We start from the raw sequence: 22,450 nt of genomic DNA, 5'->3' as shown, positions 1-22,450 counted from the left end.
AATTTATTGTATTGAATCATCAAATACATTATTGGAAATGCTTAAAACACACATTTTAAAATAATAATAATAATAATAATAATAATAAATAAATGAAATAAACTCCTGATTAGAAGAAAGTACAAATCGAGTTTAAAGAAGTTTTCTGGGGCTCTTTAATTACACTCATTGTTAAGGATGATGCTGAATCTGACCACCATGGCTAAAGCTAGCATAGCCTCAACACTGCTTCTGCCTGTGCAGGAAAAACCGTTCTGCTTTAACCTTCCCAACCTGCCTTGTGACTCGATTTTTAATGGGGAAAACAGAAAACAGAAAAGTTGTGAAGCCCGTCAGGCCTTTACCAGCAATTCTCAAAACACATATCTAATTAAAAAAAAAAAAAAAAAACTGTCAGCGAAAGATCCTGGCAAGAAGGAAGATAACTTTTTGTCTTACCGTGTCTTTTGTGGGGGCCATGATCTCCTCAATCATCATACTGTCTCTGGCAAAGGAGCTCCGGTTGAGCGTGTTGGACCTATCCGAACTGAATGAGCGGAGGCTACATGTTACCATGCAACCCGGCGCCACGGGCAACAACAAGTGATGGACAGGAGAACGGGGCACAAAACAGAGAGCGAGAACGCCATTACAATGTGCAACCTCCAGGGAACCAGAATTTAGTCGCTGGATGAAAGAAGAGTCCAGTTGTCAAGAGGAAAATGGGGAGAGGCAGAAGAGCCTGTAGCGAGAGGAGGAAGAGATACTGTAGCAGGTTGCTCAGAGATGGAAATGAGAGTGAGGTCAGCTTGTTTGCTTTAGCAGATAAAGAGGGAAAGTTGGCCAGAGCAGAGAGGGTAGGAAAAAGTGCTGAGAATATTTTTTTCTGGGAAGGTGTGGTGGGTGTGTAATCATGAGCACAGACACAGCTAAACTAGACTAGACGTCAAAACGATGAAACGTGAGGGATTAGTGGAGCTTACATTTCGGCATCTGGCTGACAGAGTTGACAGTGAGAAGATTTTACATTTGTGAAAACGGAAAAAGAAACAAGGTCTCAGCTGTCAAATTGGCTTTGTTGCGACATCGGCCCTCTTCGGCCCATTTCAGAAAAGTGAAGCATGTTTTCCTCTCAACCTTGCTGCAGTCTGTTTTACTGCTGTGTGCAATGATGTGTGACTATTTCTGCAGCAGTGATGCAGTACTGTAGATTCCTTTACTCTTTTGCCACACAGACCTGATGAGACTGAAAGACAAAAAAACGTGGACTTCAATATCAAATAGTACCTCGCAAAGGCATTCATACCGCTTGCAGCAGTACTACAGCAAAGCTCAATGTATTTTATTAGGATTTCATGCAATTAAATTAACACAAAGTAGTGCATATTTGTCAAGAGGAAGAAAACGGATACATGGTTTGAACATTTTTTTAAAATGAAGTTTTATATTTTGGGATATTTTACCAACAGTATCCCGATAGTGTTTTCAGGAGATGAACAAGATTTGTTTTCTTCTACATATAATCTTAACAATTTAAGCTAAAGAGATGATTTTGGTTTCATCTGACAAAATAAACAGCCTGTGGCAAGCTTTAAATTCATGGATGTTTATTTCACAATGAGCTTGTTCTGGCCTCATAGTCCATAAAAGTCAGATTTTTGGAGAACACCTTCTCAGAAGAGCTGAATTTTCAGGTGTAAATACACACAGGTGAACTGTGTGTTTATTGAATATAACCTGGATTTTATTTAGACATAATAGAGTAAATGGTCCCAAACCATTAAGATTTTAATTTAAAAAAAATAATAAAAATAAAAACCAAGCATTCCTTTCACTTCACAGTCATAACATGTTCCGCCGTCACATAAAATCCCAATAAAATACGTGACGAACAGCATAAATACTTTTACTAGGCACTGAGAGGATTGCACTTAATAAGTGCCTCTGAAAATGATTAAACACCCACAATGAAAGGCTGACATCTTACTGCTGTGCTTCACGGGACAGTCTACTGTATGTGTGTATTGATGCGCCATGTGTGTGAGTGTAAAAGGGGGGTGGGGAGGGGGGGGGGGAGAAATTGCAGAGCTCAGCGGGTTTAAGTGGGCACACTATTCAGCAGAGAGAGAAGGCCTTTATTCAGCAGAGCCTGCCTACACTGTCGAAGTAACCAAGCAACTCTGTACGGACTGAATGGACCCGCTGGCACGGCGTCCCCCTCGCCCCTCTCTGTTCACACCGGGGCCTTGTTTGTTTTTCACAGCTTCCTCCTCTTTTTCATTCTGTGCATCCTTCTTCCCCTCACTTTCCTTTGTTTCTTTCTAACCTTTCGAGCTCTCAACTATCTATTCCCGTGTAGCAGCGCTTCTGCGTTCACCATCTCGAGAAGGCATTTCTACTTTTTTCTTCTCGGTCTCGCTCTTTCCACATCCTTTTCTGCTCTCCTACTTCCTATTGGTACACCAATCGACTTATTTTACTGGAGGTGGCCCACTCCGCACGCCTCTTCCTCTTTTTCTCTTCAACATCTGCATGTGAATATATCAGTGTTCTGGTGGTTTCCAGTTGCTGGGGGAGCGGGTGTGGACGCACAAACACAACTGCTGACTGTTGAGTCATTGTGCATCCATGTAAGAGCCAAAAGTACACGTGAGTGTGTGTGTCTCTGCCATGTCGTTCTGTCAGTGTGTGTAAGCTTTCCATCTCTGCAAACCATCACGGTATCTAGAATAATCCTGGGAGGAGTTCAATTACTGGCATGTCGACAAGATGTTAGGTGGGACAGGGGGAAGTATGCTGACATTTTGATCCCTGGAAGTTACACTTGGTGACACACTAAAGAAAACTTGAAGAGGTTAAGCCACAAAATCAATCAAAACTGAAAAAAAAAGAAGTACTTAAACCACAGAGATGCACCGAGAATTACACAGGTGACCAGAGTCAGGCCATTTACCGTTTGAAAGATCCATCTTGTTATGGTCAGCGAAAAACACCGTACCCAAATGTTAGCATGTTAGGCTAACAACAACACTTTTCCGTGTGAAAGTTGTCCACATTTTCAGTATCAGCGAGGTGTTTGAAAATGAAGTCAGGGGAAAGAACAAAAGCTGTTCTGCTTCTAAAAATAAAGAGATGTTTTTGTAGAGTCATGTGGGACGCTCTTTGAGACTGTTACTTTCAACAAGGAGGGAGATGTTATGTTAGCGTATAGCAGGAAGCAAAATTAGTCTGTTTTGGCTTTTTGAAAGGTCCAGTTTTGTCTGTCAAGTTTGATTTGGATTTTTTTCAACTTGGGGGGAAATCTCAGTTAAGAAACAGATCAACTCCATTTAGAGTAAATGAACAAAGAGACAGGTTTTGACAGCAGTGATAGTTTCTATTAGTATTTTTTTAAATCACTTTTGGGAAAAAATAACCTATCCCATTATTTTATGAAGCTGATGATATTATAACAAAACATGTTTTTAAGGACAGTATTTTTTTTTTTTACACATAAATATTTATTTTGAATATTTTATATTTGCAACACTTGAAGTGAAATAGAAATAAGCTAAAAATCGGCCACAAATTCTCAGATTGGTGCATCTCTAAAATAAACAAATCTAAAACAAAACACCACTAGTGCGTTCTCATCTTTTTTTTCACACAAGTAACCCAAAAACGAATTCATTTTAAAACTTAAACGGCACACTTGATGAATGATTGTTAACAGGGATGAGAAATTGTGACGAATGCTAACCAGCTTACTGGAGCTAAATGATCTGAGCAATGCTGTAACAGCAACACGATGAGACCAATGTGCAATAGGATGACTTGTGGCTTTGGATGGAGGTTCTAATACACAAAGAGACGACTCACACTTATGCTTCCTAATGCTACTAATGCTACTGCTACTGCTGCCCTTTTCTTACCTGATTCTAGGGCTAGAATGAGGGACAAGAAAACAAGAAGAAGAAAAAAACAGAGCAGTGAAAAAGCAAAGCATTTTGAAAACATTTAGGCATGATATGACTTTTCTTCAGACTTAGGACACTGATGCTGTGCTTTTGCATGGTTGCACTACTCTAAGCACATTTTGTTTAGATTTGTATGAATGTGTGTATGTGTGTGTGTGTGCAGCCCAGCAAAAGCAAAACCATGCAATGTCGATGTATAAAAAGAAAGGTAAGGGAAAGCAAAGGCCTTGCTCAGCGTCATACGTAAACACAGATCAATAAAACATTATTTAATATATTTAATATATATTTCACAACATTCACATTCTTGTACATCTTGACATTTGAATAGTTGGCAAGGAAAGTTTATCCAGTTTCAGAGGAGTAGAAATGCATTTTGAGGAGGAATTTTACGTGACTTCAATTTGCATACTGTATATTTTTTTATAAGAGCAATTTAAAGTTAGAAATGCTAATGTTAAATTTCCAGTCCACTTCTTTTTGGGATGTTTCTGATGACGCAACAATCCTGTGAATGTCTACAGCTAATGCTAGCCATGCTAATCATACTAGTTGCAAAAGATAGTTAAAAAAGGTCAACTAGTATAATACAACAAATAACTAATAGTGCAATAAATTTATCTTCTTTTTGAAGTTTTAGCAAAACAAAGAAGTAACTTCTCACACACAAGCTGTGACATCACCATGATTTCTTAATAACTGGCATCTCTTGGGAAAAAGTTTTGAAAAAAAAAAATCTTAAATCTGGTTCATTATATTTTTCTAAAATTGAAAATGTAATCAGATAAATTTGGTATCAGCTAGTCAAAGTTTTGCAAAAAGTGAATATTAGAAATCTGACCCAAACATTGGATCAGTGCATCTCTAATATTAAACACAAAAAGTGAAGCAAAAAAACTGATAAATAAAATAAAACTAAATCCTTTTATTGTGCGGTATCTTAACATTTGAACAGCAACTACATTTAGTGACTACTGAAACTGTTTCCATCATTATCCTGAAAAACAAAAAACAAAAACAAAAAACTTGTTTACATGGAATCTTTCCATCTAATTCTGGGTTTCCCTTGTTTGCTGAGCCCTGCTGATGCTAGCAGCTTCCTGTCGCCGCTCACCTCTCCGTTTCCTTTTTTTATCAATCCAGCCATCATGGTACATCTGCCATCTGTCACTATAGAAACAATAGCCTCTGATGTGTTTTCCCCTGTAGCCTGCCAGTTTTCCACAACAACCTTTTGTAGTCTCTTTGAAAAGTGTACTCATGCGTCTCGTCTCTATACTGTGCTACACTCTGGGCCGTTTCGTAGCTCTGGCCTGGGTTTGAATGAGGTCAGGCAAAATGCCTGAATCACTTTTTTTTTTTTTTTTTTGTCAGGTTGAATCGTTAGATGGCAACTTTCCAGGCTCTTGTTTTGAGGTGATTTCTATGTTATTCTTTATTTGTTTTGTGTTCAGATAAACCAGAAAGCTTCACAACATGCTTCGGTTTTGTACAGCAGCGGCCAATGCAGTAGTTATAAATCTATAATGAATGTGATTACAGCTTCAATAATCTCCAATAATCCAGCTAAATGAAATAAAAACTTAACTCAATTGACAGGAGCCTACCTGGCAGAGCGCGCTCCTATGCTGAAGCCCATGTAGCCCTCCTGCGGGAGAGAATCATCCCCCAGCTCCTTGAGGTCCTGAGGTCGCAGGTATTTGTCAGTGTCACCGGTCATCGCATCCTCACCTGGAGAGGGGGTTGAAATCACAACATCCAGCTGTTAACTTCACAAGCGGATAAAGGAGGAGGCGATGCAGCACCTCAGAGAAGGAGCATAAGAAAGAGCATCCGTCTCTTTCTTATTTGATTAGAGCATGTATTGAGGCCCTGGGGGTAATTATCAGCAGCACTGTGACGTTGAACCCAAAACATCACTGCAGATACACAGCCTACAGCTACTTTTATTTGAATCTGTTCAATAGACTGTGGCGTACAACAGCGTGAATCACAAATGACTGCAGCTCATTCAGAGGTTCTGAAGAGGATTTAGCAGAAAACATCATGAGAGGCAGCAGAAAAGCAACTTTGCGGTAAATCTGCTGCTGTCCTGTAAAAAAAAAAAAAAAAATCAAATCAAACGCACCTCCCATCACAGCACTCAAACACAGAAGACAAGCAAAGCCAGAAAAACAATACAGCAGCGGAAAGTTCAGCAGCGCATCGCACCTCGATCGGCGGACCGGTGGACGATGACACGCCGATCACTGAAGCCGCCGGAGCGGCCGTAGTGCTTCCCCTTCTCCCTCATGTCCGTCTCTGTCCTGCCTGCAACACTGTGCTCCTTCACCGCAGCCCCTCCCCCTCCTGCCTTCAGCACTGCCGCACTCCGAGCAGACGCCACAAACCGGCGTCAAGGCAGCGGCAAGAGACCACTTCCGGAGTCTGATTTCAAAATAAAACCCAACTCTAACGCACGAATAAGGGAGGAAATCTTTTTGGGTTTTTTTCCTATGCAAAAAAGAGCTAGTTTTACTTTATTTTCTTAAAAAATAAAATAAAAATGTGGTGGAAAATTGACGGAACAAGAAGAGTGTTCAATCAAAAAAAAAAAAAAAAAGACAAAATGCAACAGTTCAAACTGGTTCTATGGATTTTGTCTTTTAAAGTATATCAATTTTTTCCACTAACACATGTAGGCTACACTGACAGTAAATATCAGACACTGATTTATTTAAATAGGAAAAGAGTCTTTGCTTTTGTGTATTTGGGTCAGCCATATCACAAAAGAAGATTTGAGCTGATCAGCTGCAATAGCAAACACCAGAAAATGAGCAACTTTTGGTAACTTGAATGCTAAAAAACAGGGGTGTCAACCAAACTCATTTTCATGTTGGGCCTTATGAAGATCAGAAATGTCTTCAAAGGGTCAGTTGTAGTAGAACATATGATTTGATTGATTTATTCATCAGATTTATGGTCCACATAGGTTGTTTTTTTTATTTTTTAATAACATGTTGCACAACAATAATACATAAAAAATAAGGATAAAACTACCTAAACTGTTAAAATATAAATAAATAGCTTTCTCTTCAATGGTAACATCTTGCACATCTGGAAGTATACATAAAAAAACTGCTTCGATTTGGTTGATAAAATAATATTTCAGCACACATCTGTTATTTGTGTAGAACCTGAAGGGTCACAATAAAAACTTATTATGATTTGAGTTTGACACGTACGTGCTAAAACTTTCAAATTGCATTTTATTATTTTTATTTAAAGGTGCATGTGTTAGCTAACTTATGTTAACTTATGTGTTTTTTCCCCTCAATCAGTTTTTATTAAAAAGAGGTCATCTTATTATTATTATTTTTGATTGCACATCTGAATGAGGCACTACTGACAGTAATTTGGGAAACATAAAATGTCATTTCTGACATGTTGTGCATTGGAACACCAATCTTTGTTATTTGGTAAACAGCTTAAAATGACATGTTTGAAGCAGAGTCTTACTTCAGTGACCCATAAACAATGGCGGATTCTGACTAAATTTAACAGGACTTTGTCACTTGCAGGGGCGTTGGATGCATACACAGGGCGACATCTCTTACTGACTGACTAAGTGAGGTTTGACTGGGAGGACATAATGAAACCGCTCATCATAATTATAATATCTATTATTCTAGGTGTTGCTGTGGTTCATTTAAATGAACTGTTTCCATTAATAAACATTAACCTGCAGGAACTATGTGCAATCCAGCTAAGTGCTAAAAAAAAAGAAGAAACAACTTGTGTTTTTATGTTCAGATTTCCAAATGTTTTATGTTCAGATTTCCAAATGTTTCAAAAGAATAAATGACACATTAAACCGATGAGCTCTACATTCTTGGTGGAACTGACTGCTGAACTTCCTGTGTTTTCTACACTTTTTCTGACTTGACCAAACAAGCAATTCACTTCTTTTTTAGAAGTAACATTTCACAAACCCGTTAAAGCACAGACACTGAATCGGCACAAACATATAGTTTTATGCTCCATTACCATCATCTCCGCTAATAAATAAAAAGAAAGATAAATAAATAAATAAATTCGCCCTAAAATAAAATGTTCCAGCTACCTAGATGGTTCATCTCAATGTAGCCTTTTTTTCTTTTTCTTTTGTTGTTAATTAGTGTATATGATCGACGTCCCTTAATGATTAATACCGACTTACCTTTTTCCAACGCAGCCATGTTGTTCGCAACTCCGCTAATTATTTCCTCTGCGACTTTTCCCGATCCCCAAACTTGAAGCAACAAAACCCCCACATAAAGCTTAAAAATAAAAATAAAAAACTAAGGAAGATCTACAACGAACAGTCCATCCGGTGCGCTTCTGGCGCAGACGGGAAAAGTTGCGCTCTTCCTTCATTCAGCTCCTGCGCCTAACTGCGCTCGGGCAACAACAACAACAAAAAGTTGCGCGTTTGGATCCGCCGGTGCGCGCCATCTCTTCCGTCCTCTTTTCGCAAATAAATGAAACAAATCCAAACTCTTGGAACTTTTGTGTCGCCGTGAGGGCAGAAATGTCAGAAGTCAAAAAGCCGCCTGACCGCAGGAGTTAATTCTCCCGCAGGCGGCTCAGAGAAAGCTCATCTTATTGGATTTAGCGAGATCGAAAGACAGACAGGGAGAGAGAGAGAGAGAGAGAGAGAGAGAGAAAGAGAGAGAGAGAGACTCGTCCTCAACAAACACAAGCAGAGACAGAGAGCACCGTCACTGGAAGAGTTTAGTGCTCCATGGAGAGAAGCAACAGTCAGCTGACAGGTTGTTTGAGCAAATGCCTGAGAATCTCACTGGAGAGGACAGTGAATGAGAGAGAAAAAAGGAAACTCTTTATGCTGGAAGCCAGGGAGAGTTTGGCTGCATGTCAAACTGGGGAAGTAGTGTCAGTAATGATGAAATACTCAGCAGGCACGTTTTTTTGTTTTTTCTTTTGCCATTCTTTAAGAAAATATTGAACCACAACTCTTCATCTTTCAGTTTTCTCTGCATGCTGCATCCAGTGATTTTTAACACACACACACAAAAAAAACAACAACAAAAAAACAAAACACCAGACCAGATCCGGTAAATATGCCTTTTCAAATACCCTACGACAGTAAGGCGTAACAAATATTAAACGTTTACCCATTCGCAGTACAACTGGAAACTACAGAAGCCTGCTGAAAGTTTAATGTAAGTAAAGGAAAAGCCACACAAACAGCTAGAAGCAACACATACTACCCAACCTGCGCTATAATAGGATTTCCCCATATTGGATTAAAGAGAGTTGTGGTAAGTCTTTCCTTTCTCCTAAGACAGACCTACACACAGACCAAAAACCGTCCGGCAGCGAGGAGGGACTCCACTCCTGAAAGCAAACACCCAATCTGTCCTCGCTTCTATTGGTCTGCCATCAAGTCCACTGTGAACAGGCTCACTGCAGATGAATTATGTACACACACTACAAACAGTTCACACACAGCACAAGGAGGATTATCTCGTCTTTTTTTTTTTTTTTCCGACCACGCTGGTGGCAGCGCACAAGGCCAGCGAGGATCCAGCTCAAAAATAAATTCATCCACCATCACTTGATATGTTTGTGCAGTCCAACCGTATCACCTGACAAAGAACCGCCGCCCTCCCAACCGTCCCCTAAGCAACGGCCTGGGAACAACCTCATCAATTTTACAAGCGCGTTAGCTCGGTGGTTCCAAAACAAACTGCAGTGGACTGAAGGTGGCAGCTTTAAACAGTGTGACTCGTACCATAAACACGGCTCTGAAGGGATAAAAGTGTTCTGTAACCAAGCATCATGTGAGTGATGAAAAATGCAATTTGTTATCTCTTGCATAAAGATAATTTCTAAAGTATTTATGTCCCTTTACATTGTCCACATTATTTTTCATTAAAACTGCAAACCTCGGTGTGTTTTCTTGGGATTTTCTGTGACTAAGACAAAATAGCACAACATTGTGAAGTGGAAGGTGAATGAATCATAGTTTTCTAAGTTTAACAATTAAAATCTAAAAATCCTGAGTCATTAGTATTCAGCCCACTTTTTCTCTAAATAACATAGTTGCTATCAACTATTTTAATCAAACTAAATCCTGGTCACAGAGGCTTAATGGAGACCATTAGTAAACATGACCAGGGAACACAGGAAAAAATGGCTTTAATGGAAGAGAGTCAAGAAGAAAGCCACTGTTTGGAAAAAAAAAAAAGTCGTAAGAAGCAATGATTAGCGTTCGCTATAAGCCATGTAGGAGACACAGGAAATGACACGGTCGATGAGGAAAACAATCTGGATTGTTGATCAAAAGACACAACAGTACATGTGAAAGGATAAAACGAATACACAGTGAAACATGGCGATGGCAGCATCATGCTGTGATGAGGATTTTCTCGGGAAGCAGGTCAGAGTCGATTGGGATGGATGGAGCTATGTACAGGGAAGTACTGGAAGGAAACTTGTTGGAGCTTTTAACAGACAGAGCATCATTTCACCTCTCACCACTAGCGTGACCTTAAACATACAACCAGAGCTACAATGGAGTGGTTTGGATTATCAGACTTCCATGTATTAGAACCGACACCTAAAGCCACTCAAAAACGTATGGAAAAGTTGAAAAAAAGTTGTTTGTAGGTGCTCTCCATCCATAAACATTAATCGAGCTTCAGCTATTTTGCAAAAAAAAAAAAAAAAAAACTTGGTTCTACAAGAATTCACTCACAGGGACCGGATATGAATGCAGAGGATTTAGAGGTTTTTAATGGTAAAAATGTCAAAACCATGTATAATTGTCTTTCCACTTGGCAGTCATGCTCTACCTTGTGTTGATCTATCACATAAAATCCCAATAAATACAGAGACGTTTGTAGTTTTACTGTGAGAATGGTCAAAGGGCATCGGTATTTTTGCAGAAAGTGTTTTTGACAAAGATAATCAGTGTTTGATATTCCTAGACCGGCAGAGTCGAAGGATAAACCTTGACAGAATATAACTTTGCAGATCTCAAATAAAATGCGTGTAGCTTAAATGATGCAAAAACAAAACAAACAATAAAAACAAGATGTGGTTTCGTAGCACAAGTGGTTAATACTCTAACAGCAACTACAAACAAACCACTTCACTCAGCTGAATTATGAGTTTTGAATGGTTGCAAAGCAATGGCGGCTTAGCACAGTGAGCTAAAGATACGAAAAGAAAGCAAACGGCACAAAACAGATTCGAACTGGTCACCAGTACCTTCATCAACATCAGAAAAAGACTCTTCTCTGAGAATCTGTGGTACATTAGTCCAAACTGCGTGATTTCGATACACATACAGTTAAGTACGCAATTGTCAAAGGCATCCACCACACAATGTTTTTTTGTTTTTTTTCTTGATTAAAAAAAACAAAAAAAACAATAAAATCTGAGATATTTTAACAATGATTCACTTACCTTCGTCATCTGACATGTCAAGGAACTCATTTATGGTCTCCGGGACATTGATTTTGTGTTTTTCTGAGGCACTCTGAATAAAAAAATAAAAAAAAAAACACAAAGGGACATGACACATAGTTAGAAGTTGTTGGAGAAACATAATTCTTTCTTTCTTTTTGTTTGTATGTTCAACCACTTGACACTTGATTTTACCTTGTGCAGTCTTTTACTTCCTACCACTCAAAAAGATTGCTTCTCACTGCCCATTTTCCCCCAACTTTTCCCACTAACTTTGGCGCTGCATCGTGTGCAAACTCTTCTCCTGTGGCCCACCCTCACACTCCTCATTGAGCCTTGTGTCAATGAGATCGCTGCCGGTGACCTTGGCTAAGGAGAAGAAGCCTAAGCTCCAATCTAAGTCTTCTAATCAGGGCAACGTCCCACATGTGACACGGCGTGACGGACTAGCTTGCCGGCTCATGATGCCACATTTGCTCACTCGCTCCATTAACTGTGCTGCCGACTGGAGGGCCAGGTTTGACTTGGACAAGCCGGCGCCGACACGATTAAGTAGTGCTTAATTGCATCGACGTAGTTTTTCTAACATTAAACAAGAAAGTGCAGAGTAGAAGACAGTGTCTCACCATAGCCGAGAGGTTTTCATCAGTCATGGGCCTCAGAGTGTCCACTACGGAGATGTACCCCAGACGGTGGGCCACTGAAAGGGCAGTGTTTCCGTTCTAACCATCGTGGGGGGAAAAACAGAGAACGATATTAAAGCTCCAGAAAACACAGAAAGCACTCAGCATTTCAGCTTGTCCGTTCGGCGTTCGCACCGCGGTGAGGTCGTTGGCCGAGGCTCCGTGCTGAAGCAGCAGGTTGATGATGTGGGTGTGGCCCTGCTGAGCTGCTTGGTGGAGTGGAGTGTAGCCGTTCTAGATGGAGACAGACGCAGTCAAAACACGTGAATTGAAACAACTTCTTCTTTGGGGAACTGAGTTTGAAACTCGATGGAACGGTTAGGATTTCTTCCTCAGCTCAAACTGGTTTGAGGATAAGCTACAAGGCCGATCTTTTGTTTAAAAAAAAAACAACATAAAATTGGTGCTGCTATAGATATTAAAGAGATTTAAAGTGACTGATTCTGGCTGCAACACTGAGGAGGTTCACCTTTGTTTTGGCGTTGACTTTGGCGTGGTTCTGCAGAAGAAAGTTTGCCATCTTTGCGTTGCCATAGTGACAGGCCACATGAAGGGGAGTGTATCCAATCTGCAGATGGAGGGACATGAAAGGGAAAGGAGATGAAAGGGAGGGTAGGAGGAAGTTATGGACAGTCAAAAGGAGCATGAAACATAACTTCCAATAGATATCGCTCTCTTTAGAGGTATTTCTTTTAAAAATGTGGAAAGATGCTCATCTAACCAAACTCTCAGCAGGCTATCACCGTCTTGCAAAAAAAAACAGAACGCTGCTTCATGTCTCATGTTGAGTTATGATTATGAGCACAACACTTAGAGATCAGGGCAGGAATGACCTTTCTGCTATAAACATCTGTCCTGTCAGCACAAACACTCCCCAAATAACCTTCAGCTGGGACAGATCAGCCTCAGTGGACACATACAGGTTGACTTTTTATTTCAATGGGTTTGTTTGATGCAGAACAGGGTGATCGGTAAACACATTTTGTTTATTTGAAATGTTAAAACTCTAAGTAATGTAGAAAGAATGAATCAACAACAACAACAAAAAAAAAACTACAAAAACCGAATAAGGCTACAGTTTTTTGTTTTTGTTTTGTATTTGCAGACTGGACTGTTCTACCTTTGTTTGTGAGTTGACATCAGCCTCGTTGATTACAAGGATTTCTGCAACGTTGACCTTGTCTTCCTGAGCTGCTAGGTGCAGGGGCGTGAGTCCACTCTGTGTTAAGTTAAAGTACACACACAATATAACACATGAACAAATATGTCCTGGATGTAGCTAAGAACGGAACTACAGGATAACAACTCTATTTAAAAAAAAAAAAAGGAGCTCCAAAGATCCCGCTGTGGGGGGGGAAAAAAAAAAAAAAAAAAATCATATTTTGTACGTTTTGGGATCGAAAGCTAAACATGTTTGTTTCAAACAACACTGGTTTACGTGTCTCCAGCAGGGATTGTAAAAACTGGCATTGGTCACCTTATTGCACACATTGACGTTCGCATTCTTGGCCAGCAGCAGGGACACGAGGTCCACGCTGCCCTCCTGCGCCGCCAGGTGAATTGGACTGATGCCCTGCCGCGTCACCGCGTTGGTGTCTGCGCCGTACTCCAGCAGTGTGGTCCCGATGTCCATTTGGTTCTTTTTGGCAGCGATGTGGAGAGGCGTGTAGCCGTTCTAGGACAAGGAAGGGGAACTGAAATACTAATTTGATGTAACTGCAGGTCATTTATATGATCAACCTCATTTGAATTCATGGTTCAGGTTTATACTCAAGGTAACAAAAACATCTGTGATTTATTTTTCTCTATAATTTATCTATTTCATTCAGAGTCATGAAACTGTTTTCATGCATAACAGATCAAAGTCCAAAGACTTCAAAACTTAGATAAAAAAAACTATCATAAAATAGGATGGTTGATCCACTATCTCTTATTTTTACTTGATCTAAAATTGTTGGATGGAGAAAAGTTCTGTGTCATTTCAAGATTTAGTAGACTGTCATTCCTCAAAAGCTAATTAAAGATAATCCTAGACCTAAATTAATGAAGAAAAAATTAATAAACTTCACACTTGTTTTACACAAGAACAGGAAAAAAACTGTTAATGGGAAAACTAGGTTGCAACCTCTCAAAAACTGCAGGTTTTCTGTCAAATCAGAGTCACTTTACCCAAGTCCAACAATACAGACATTGCAAGAACCACCATTGATTACCATAGAATGAGTGACGTAGTACAACCGACCCTTTCCCAAATATACCGGACCATGAAATAGCACAACAAACCGCACCAGTCCAAGCTGCTCAGTGAAACGAGGCATGAGTTAAATTAAATCCAGGTTTGAAACTCGAATCCCCGTCTCTCTTCTGCTGGTCAATACTTATCAAAAGTGGACCTATGAAGAAACATTTTAGGATCTGCAACCAGGTGTGGCAAAGGCTCATTGATGCACGTTGGCTGAAACATGCTCCTAAGATAGCTAAAGATGCTAATAGTGGTTTTAATGGGACCAGTATTAGCACTGCAGGGGATTTCATTGGGAGCCGTAACGTTATGGCTGATCAGAGTATCTTCCCCTGGCGGAAACTGAGGAGGGTTTATTCAAATTTATATGCAGCTTTAGGACCCAAAAAGTAGCAAGGAGATTAAAGCTTAAAATAGAGCTAGTAAAAAAGATTAAGAGAGTGTGCAAAAGGCATCTGTCACATTCAGTAAATTTAGAACATGTTCTAAAAATATACAACTAAAGTCACACTATCTTTTTTTTTTTTTTTTAAATCGGCCTCCTTCTAAAAATCAACTCAGAGTTACTTTTCATGGGATTTTTAAAATGGTTTTTGTTATCTGAGCTCTGAAGAAATGTACAGCTTGCATTTGTATGAAAGATTATGCAGACAGACTCCTCCTCCAGAATAACACCAGTAACAACTTCCCAGAAGTGCTTAAATTAATCCAAATGCACCCAATACTCACCCAATGTTTTATTATAAGCGAGCAGCAAAAAAAAAAAAAAAAAAACATGCAGGAAGGAATGACTGGGTGAGTAAAAGGAAATGAAAAATAGTCTCTCAAGTGTTGCATGATATTTTCTCTTGACAAACATTTTTTTTCTGTTCACTTGAGTACAAAAGCTACTGCCAAACTGTAAATCAACAAATATTTCCATGCAGAGCAAACTGCATAAAGCATCAACATTGAGAGATAAAATAAATGGCTTCCTAGAAGTTACTGAAGCCACTATTTAGGAGCTAAATAGCTAATTCAAAGTTAGCTAAAGATGACCCATCATTCTAAATCCAAACTTTACAAAAATGTAAAGTAATATTGACAATATGAGTATTTTCTGTGTCTGTGTGGATACCTTGGCGGCAGCATGAGGGGAAGATCCCTGATCCAGCAGCAACAGCGCCACTCTCTGATTATCGTAGTGAGCGGCTACATGCAGCGGAGTTAGCCCACTCTGAGACACCCACACACACAGACACACGCACAGGGCATGCAAGACAGAATATTAGAAATCACTTAGCATGTACTATTAGAAACATGCTAATCTAAAGTTAGAGCATCAAATCAACAGAACACGGAGAGAAAACTGGAGGAAGACTGGGAGAGTAAAGTAGGATGTTAGCATCTGCAAAAAGAGGCATACCAAAGGAGAGTGTGTCATTGGTCAAATCCTTGACTTTGTTTGTTGTCTTTTTTTTCCTTTTCTTTTTTAGATTTATATTTCTTTGGTAAAGTATTTGAAATGTATGTAAAAAACTGTATGTAAAAAAACTTGTGCAAATGTATGCACAAGAATAAATGCTATGAACCTTTTCCATTTTGTCATAACTTAAACTGTGATATTAAATGAGGGACTCTGGAAGTCCCACATTTAAAATAAAAATTAAATACTATCATCAGAGGAACATTTTAGTGGTTTACCTGTTTATTTTAAAATCCTCTACAGAGCTTATTACTGCACAATAATGACTTTGGTTCCAAAACTGCAGCGTCAAACTTGCAAAACGTGCGATTTATTAAAACATGTCACAACGAGGCCGACCTGGATGCATGTGAGGATAAATTTCAGCATCAAAAAATAAAAACAGGAAGTAGGCCAGCTTTATACTGCCAAAATATACCAGAAATAGCCTGTTGGGCCATCAGAAATATCCGCAGAATGACTTCAAACCTGTTTGATGAAAGCTCACAATGGAAGTGGAGTCGCCGTTTTCCCCACACGTTTAGCCTCGGTGAGTCAAACTGCAAACTATTTCCCCTAATATCATTTCAAGGTAGCCCAAAAAATTCACAACAAAGCCTGGATTTAGGAGTTTGGTGTGACAACGCCATGCATTGTGGGAGCTTCATTATCATACATGAGTGCTATTAGGATAAGTGGTGGCCGACTGCCAGTGGGTCTGTCCTAAGAAAGAAAGTGTGCCAATGTGTGTGTTCGAGTGCATCAGGGGAGAAAAGGTCAATCTGCCCTCAAGCTTTACGCCACAGGAAGAGCATCTACTGTTTGTATTGGATGGAAATCAGATAATCTCACTTTGAACATTATTCCCGACACTTTGTTAAATTAGAACAAGTTGTTACACCTGCTAAAGACTTTCAGTCTTTTACTAATAATTCAGAAATACTAAAACCACCAGATCTGGACAACTTCTTTTAGTTTTTTTGGGCCTCTTTTTACCCTCTGGCAGCTTACATACAGAAACATTTTGAACAGAAAAGGCACAGTAGTTTTGTCCTCACTTTTCCTGCAGCGTCAGGCGGGGCTCTCTTCTGAAGAAGTAAACTGGCCACCTCCATCTTGCCGTACTTTGCTGCTACATGCAGCGGCGTGAACCCTTTCTGGTGGACGCAGAGCAAAAACCAATCAGTGGAGTTAAATACAATGTAAATAAGAAGAAAAGAAAGTTCATAGGGAATTTTTAATGCTTTTGTATATTAATTTACTTTAGCGATATAGCGTTTCATATAACTCTAATCACGCAACCTAAGTCTAATCTAATGGTTGTGCCATAAAAGTAATGATGCAAGAAGATTAATTTACTAAGGGTAAGATATCTGTTTAGCAACCAGATAACATAGAAGAAACTCACAATAACTCCAAGGTTTATAGAGATGAAATGTGATTAAAAAAAACAAAACAAAAAAAAACACACATCTAACTTTTCACTGTCCAGTTTAATTTAAATAGTCGCAGCTGAAGCTTAGGTCAGGCAACTGTTTGAGAGAAACGAGGGCCAGTGAAGTATTTTTTTCTTTCATCGGTTTGATGTGTTGTCTGACTCTTGCTTAATTCGGTCCAACCGAACACTGACCCGATAATGAGCTAAGAAGGTTACTGAATGTAATTTGAGTCCAAATTGGACTAGTGAGTGGTAGCACACGGCTGCAAAAGTGATCTCAAAAAGCACAGGTATAGATGACAATATTACGGGACGGAATTTTATGTAATATGAGAATTATGTTTCCAAAGTGGTCATAAAACGTCACAATTAAGTAAAATGGATCATTAAAAAGCGACTTTGGCTGTTGCGTAAAAAAACAACATCAAAATGATAAGCGAACCCTAAACAGTTACTACCTACTTGAGATTTTTTTTGTCCTGCTATGACCAGAGTGATAATTAAACTTATGTCTACTTTGCTGTTATAAAGAATTAACCACACAAAAGAAACACAGTGGATCAAAAACGCCTCAGAAAGTGAGCCAAAAATGCTACAAAATGAACAGCACTGCGGGTGTGTGTGTGTGTGGGTGTGTGTGTGTGTGTGTGTGTGTGTGTGTGTGTGTGTGGAGATATTTAAAGACATTTGGTCATATTTTCCAAAGGAATGTGGGACTCCCACAGATTCCCGCTTCCACTGAAACACATGACCTCCTTTCTTTCTGACTGCCTACAGTCAGCATCCACACACAGTGAGGGAGAAGACAGGCTCCTGGATGGAGAAGCTGCTCTTAACAGAATTGCTCGGTAAACATCACACATTAACTCGTAGTTACTGAACTCCAATTCCTCTCCTCTTACATGCAGCTGCATCCATTTCTTGCTCGGTATCCGCTGGAATCCCCAGAGGTACAGAGTGAGTGAGTGTTGACGAGAAAGAGCCCACCACGGGGTTCACCCTCCATTAATCTGCTCCACCGATAGAGGTGACCTTTAAAAACAGCCCCCAGCTACACATCGCACACTTCCACAAACCGGCTGCATTAATTCTTCTCCTCATCTCTTTTTTCTGACCTCGATCTTTACTTGGATATGCGATCTGAGCTAGGACCAAAAATCATAGTTAACTCCAGGAAATGTTTTAAATAACAATCCTGATGTTACAAATCTCCCCTCCCCCGCCCCCAAAACATACAATTGTCAGAATCGAAATTGGATGTGGAACAGAAAACAGGGACAAGCAGCCCGGAGGCCCACTAGTGGGGAAGTGTGGTACTGAAACCTGAGGACCTCCGTTCTGTTTCCTGAGTGTCTGCGTTTCACCTGACCTCTGTGGGATTTACCTTTGTGGAGGAGGAAAGCGAGGCACCGTTCTCCAGCAGCATGGAGGCGACATCCTGGTGGCCTTCGCGGGCGGCCAGGTGAAGGGGCGTGTAACCTGAAGTGGTGGCAGAGTTGGCAGAGGCACCACAATGCAGCAGCTGCTGGACGATGTCAACCTTTCCCAGCCGACTGGAGATGTGCAATGCTGTCTGGTCGTCCTACACGCGGAGCGATGAGGTGACCGTTAGCGTTATTCACTGGACTGAGTGAATCATAGTGAGGCGCTTTGCACTAACCTTGGACTTGGTGTCCACCTTGGCTCCGTTCTTCAGCAGGTAACGAACTACATCTGCCTGGCCGGCCCTCGCCGCCATGTGGAGAGCCGTTTCCCCTCGCTGGAGGACACAAACACAATGCGTTTCAAGTCGAAGTTGGACAAAACCCAGAATCAGCATCATTTAGATATCGTCCACTCACAACGTTGGTGGTGTTGGGCGACGCTCCGTGGCGTGTAAGTGCGTGGACGATGTTCTCATGGCCCATGAAGGCTGCCACGTGGATCGGCGTTAGGCCAGACTGCATGGAAACAGTAACGATTCAAATATCTGTCTGTAAAGCACGTCAAGCTTGAAGAGCAAAACAAATTGGATTTTGTTGGAACTGCGCTCCGGCTCGGTGTTGCACCTCTGTTACGGCCTGTATGGACGCCCCGTGTTTCAGCAAAAGCTCCATCACTTTTACTCTGTTCTTCTTGCAAGCGATGTGAAGCGGAGTGAAGCCGTTCTAGAAAGGGAGAAATTTAATGTTACAGTGACATCTAGTCAACGTTGGACGTTTTGCAGGAGGTCTTCTAAAACTATCGATACATATTTGTGATCAATGTTCAATTGAAACACCAAGTTGAGTTTATGATTCAACTATTTGGCCTGGACTGCCACCTCTGATTAAGAGCATGCATCAAAATAACTTGGTTTTGGTTCACAAACTAAAATTCAACAATCATATTAACCCATTTTGAGCATAGCATGCTCCCACATTGTTCGCACCAGAGCTTTTGCATTGGGATTGGCCTTCTTGTCCACGATGAGCTTGGCCACCTTGTAGTGCCCACAGTGCGCAGCGACATGCAGCGCCGTCAGGTAGTCGTTGGTGACGTCGTCCACCGGCACATCATGCTGCAGCAGGAGCTGGACGCAGTTCAGATGGTCCCCCTGAGTGGCCATGTGCAGCGGCGACAGGCCGTTCTACAAGGCGTCGGAGAGAGGCAGAGAGAACAGAAAACAGGAGAGGGGAGGAGACGGAGAGATCCAGACAAAGAGAGAGAGAGAGAGAAAAGAAAAAAAACAGACGCACGCAGACAGACACGTACACAGGTGGACAGACAGACAACACGCAGTTAGGACGCAGCCGTGCGCTTGTACAGGTAAAACTGCGAAGGAAGTTGCTGTTACAGAAGCATTGTTATAACGAGGTCATTACAACAATGTCTATGTTGTTACACTGGTCGTCCTGCGCGGTCAAACGGCAGGGTTTACGCAGCGAGGACAGGCTGCTCTGGAGAAGTCGCACAGACGTTATGGAGACAATGCGACAACGCTACAGCAACAGTTCTGCTGTCTGATTGGATAACAGATTTCAAATCGCTCTGTGTGATTAGAGGAGCTGATTGAAACAAACGTGTCAGTGTTATTGATGAAGGTATGACTTACTAAGACCTTATGTTTAACAGCCAAGAACAAATGTGATGTCTTTGTGACCTCTTCCTTTAACGAGCAAAGCGTCGGCTCACAAGCTTATCGTTCAGGTAGCTACCTTGGTCTTGGACAGGATGGGCGCTCCTCGGTCCAAAAGGATTTCTACCACCTGCTCGTGGCCGCTCCTCGCTCCACAGTGAAGAGGCGTCAGACCATCCTGAAAACATATCGATCCATAAATATTCATCCCCTTTATTGTACATTACAAGGTCTTTCATGGATAAATTGTAGTCTAGTCTCACCTTGGTCTTTGCATCTATTTTGGACCCTCTGTCTAGAAGTAACTTCACCATGTTGCTGTTGCCCCTTTTTGATGCCACGTGAAGCGGAGTAATGTCGTTCTGATAGAGAAATAGGAATGTTTCTGAAAATATTTAACCGCAAATTGATGTACCTCTTATTTGCCAAAAGCACCAGTTGAATAAAACTGTAATTAAAGCATTTGATCATTTAGCCATTTCTCATTTAACCAGCAATTTCAACAATTAAACAACCATAGGCCAACCCCTCAGTGAAAACAAATGGTGTAAATTCAAAAACAAGCATCTGCTGAGCCTCTTCCTTGGGTGAGTCTAACTATCCCTTCTGCTCTGGCAAGACGTAGTAGACGTGTAATCAGTGTCAAAATCGGCACAAACACCAGCAACCCCTTAAAACAGCAGCCAACACCCAGTAATTAGGCCCCTATTAAATATGGTGCAGGCAACATCTGATGAAGCAGAGGATTTGGTGGCACTTGCCCTCAGATCTAATAGTGTTGCTGTGGAAAATATTTACAGGATTATTTTGGAGGAACTAAGCAGGTGTATTTGCTGTAATGAAATGTAATTGTGCAGAGTAAAACCTATGAAATCTACAAGAAATGCAAAAAGGCCATTAAAGAGGCAGAGTTTGATTTTGTCCCTTTATAGCCCCTATAGTGTCATCCATGTTGCATCAAAGTAGTAAAGACGACCTTTTTGGTTTATAATCAGCCTTTTCTGATGCCATGGTATTTATTGTCATGTGTCTTTCCTCGCTGACAATATTGTTAACAAAGTAAAGATAGAAATGAAAAGAATTTCTCTGTTGCCTGAGCTAGTTTGTCTCTGTACTGGAAGCTGGTAATACCCCCACCAGACAGCAGAGGGCAGAGTAAACTCACTCGAGCCATGAAGTCCACAGCAGCCCCTCGGTTAAGCAGCAACGTGGCCACGTTAATGTTGCCATAATGAGCTGCGATGTGCAGGGGAGTGAAGCCGCTCTGAGGTTTCAGGAGAAAAAAAAGAAAAACAACCAGACAAACAGACACATTATGTTAGAAAATAATTCAACCAAATCATCAAAAGAAGTCTGAATCTCAGCCTTTTGTCTACATTAAACAAGGACAAATTCATGGTCACCAACACTTGACGTTTTCTCTAAGAGAAAGTCTGTACAGATGCATTACGCGTGGGTCCAGCTACGTGCTAATCAACATTAGCGCCTCCCCTCTCATAGACATGTGTCTTTAAGAGCTGATGGTATAAAATCTAAAGCAGAGCTTTAAATGATTTAGAATTTTTTTTTAAGTAAAAAGAAAATTATTTAAAAAATAAACCTCAGTTTTTATATTTCCTCATTCTCTATTGCTGTTTTATTTTCATAATCTTATTATCATAATTAGTACAATTATTATTATTAGTACAATTATTATTATTATTATTATTATTATTATTATTATTATTATTATTATTATTATTATTTGTCTGTCTAAATAATTAGGTCATTGTGAATGCACGCCTCTGGTGGTTTTATGTCCATCCTTCTGTTTTAACATCTATAAATTAATGTCTATAAATAAAGTTTGAGTGACTGATTAAACTTTTTGACATTCTAACCATCTTGCTGATGAAAACCACTACACTAGAAATTAACTACAAATCCAGCTCCTTACATTTTAAATGGGAGGCATCATGTAGGATTACATTGTTAGTTAAAACTGCTGATAAAGCCAGAAAAAAACAACAACAACAACAACAAAAAAAACTGGCAACCAAATAACAGAGGGAATCTCGCACAAAGATTTTTAGGTACTAAAATTAAGAACTTACTATGTATTAGCAAGGCAGAAAGTTTCACACTGAATACATGTAAAACACTACAGTTGCAATCAATTT

General features: G+C 40.3%; 1 protein-coding gene across 33 annotated transcripts in view; it reads right to left on the bottom strand.

Moving 5' to 3' along the window:
* The window catches only part of LOC106965222 (ankyrin-3-like), a 95,050-nt gene that overhangs the window by 33,826 nt on the left and 38,774 nt on the right, over positions 1-22,450 (bottom strand). For 18 of the 33 annotated variants that reach the window (XM_015014275.1, XM_015014308.1, XM_015061239.1 and 15 more), the window contains 20 exons: positions 21,457-21,555; positions 20,555-20,653; positions 20,371-20,469; positions 19,605-19,802; positions 19,243-19,341; positions 19,036-19,134; positions 18,855-18,953; positions 18,579-18,776; positions 16,815-16,913; positions 15,430-15,528; positions 13,548-13,745; positions 13,191-13,289; positions 12,540-12,638; positions 12,206-12,304; positions 12,014-12,109; positions 11,388-11,460; positions 11,190-11,246; positions 5,543-5,666; positions 3,891-3,902; positions 439-541 (listed from right to left, as the gene is read on the bottom strand). In XM_015014275.1, coding sequence (XP_014869761.1) covers positions 439-541; positions 3,891-3,902; positions 5,543-5,666; positions 11,190-11,246; positions 11,388-11,460; positions 12,014-12,109; positions 12,206-12,304; positions 12,540-12,638; positions 13,191-13,289; positions 13,548-13,745; positions 15,430-15,528; positions 16,815-16,913; positions 18,579-18,776; positions 18,855-18,953; positions 19,036-19,134; positions 19,243-19,341; positions 19,605-19,802; positions 20,371-20,469; positions 20,555-20,653; positions 21,457-21,555 — 2,148 coding nt within the window. Of the gene's footprint in view, positions 1-438; positions 542-3,890; positions 3,903-5,542; positions 5,667-6,146; positions 6,332-8,133; positions 8,572-11,189; positions 11,247-11,387; positions 11,461-12,013; positions 12,110-12,205; positions 12,305-12,539; positions 12,639-13,190; positions 13,290-13,547; positions 13,746-15,429; positions 15,529-16,814; positions 16,914-18,578; positions 18,777-18,854; positions 18,954-19,035; positions 19,135-19,242; positions 19,342-19,604; positions 19,803-20,370; positions 20,470-20,554; positions 20,654-21,456; positions 21,556-22,450 lie in introns of those variants that run through there. The other 15 variants (XM_015061194.1, XM_015061297.1, XM_015014367.1 and 12 more) reach the window with 8 other exon arrangements.

Source organism: Poecilia latipinna, unplaced genomic scaffold (assembly GCF_001443285.1).
Source record: "Poecilia latipinna isolate Pla-1442-1.1 unplaced genomic scaffold, P_latipinna-1.0 Scaffold69, whole genome shotgun sequence".
NCBI lineage: Eukaryota > Metazoa > Chordata > Actinopteri > Cyprinodontiformes > Poeciliidae > Poecilia > Poecilia latipinna.
Note: the sequence above shows the minus strand (reverse complement) of the source record. Positions and strands in the feature narration are given on the sequence as shown.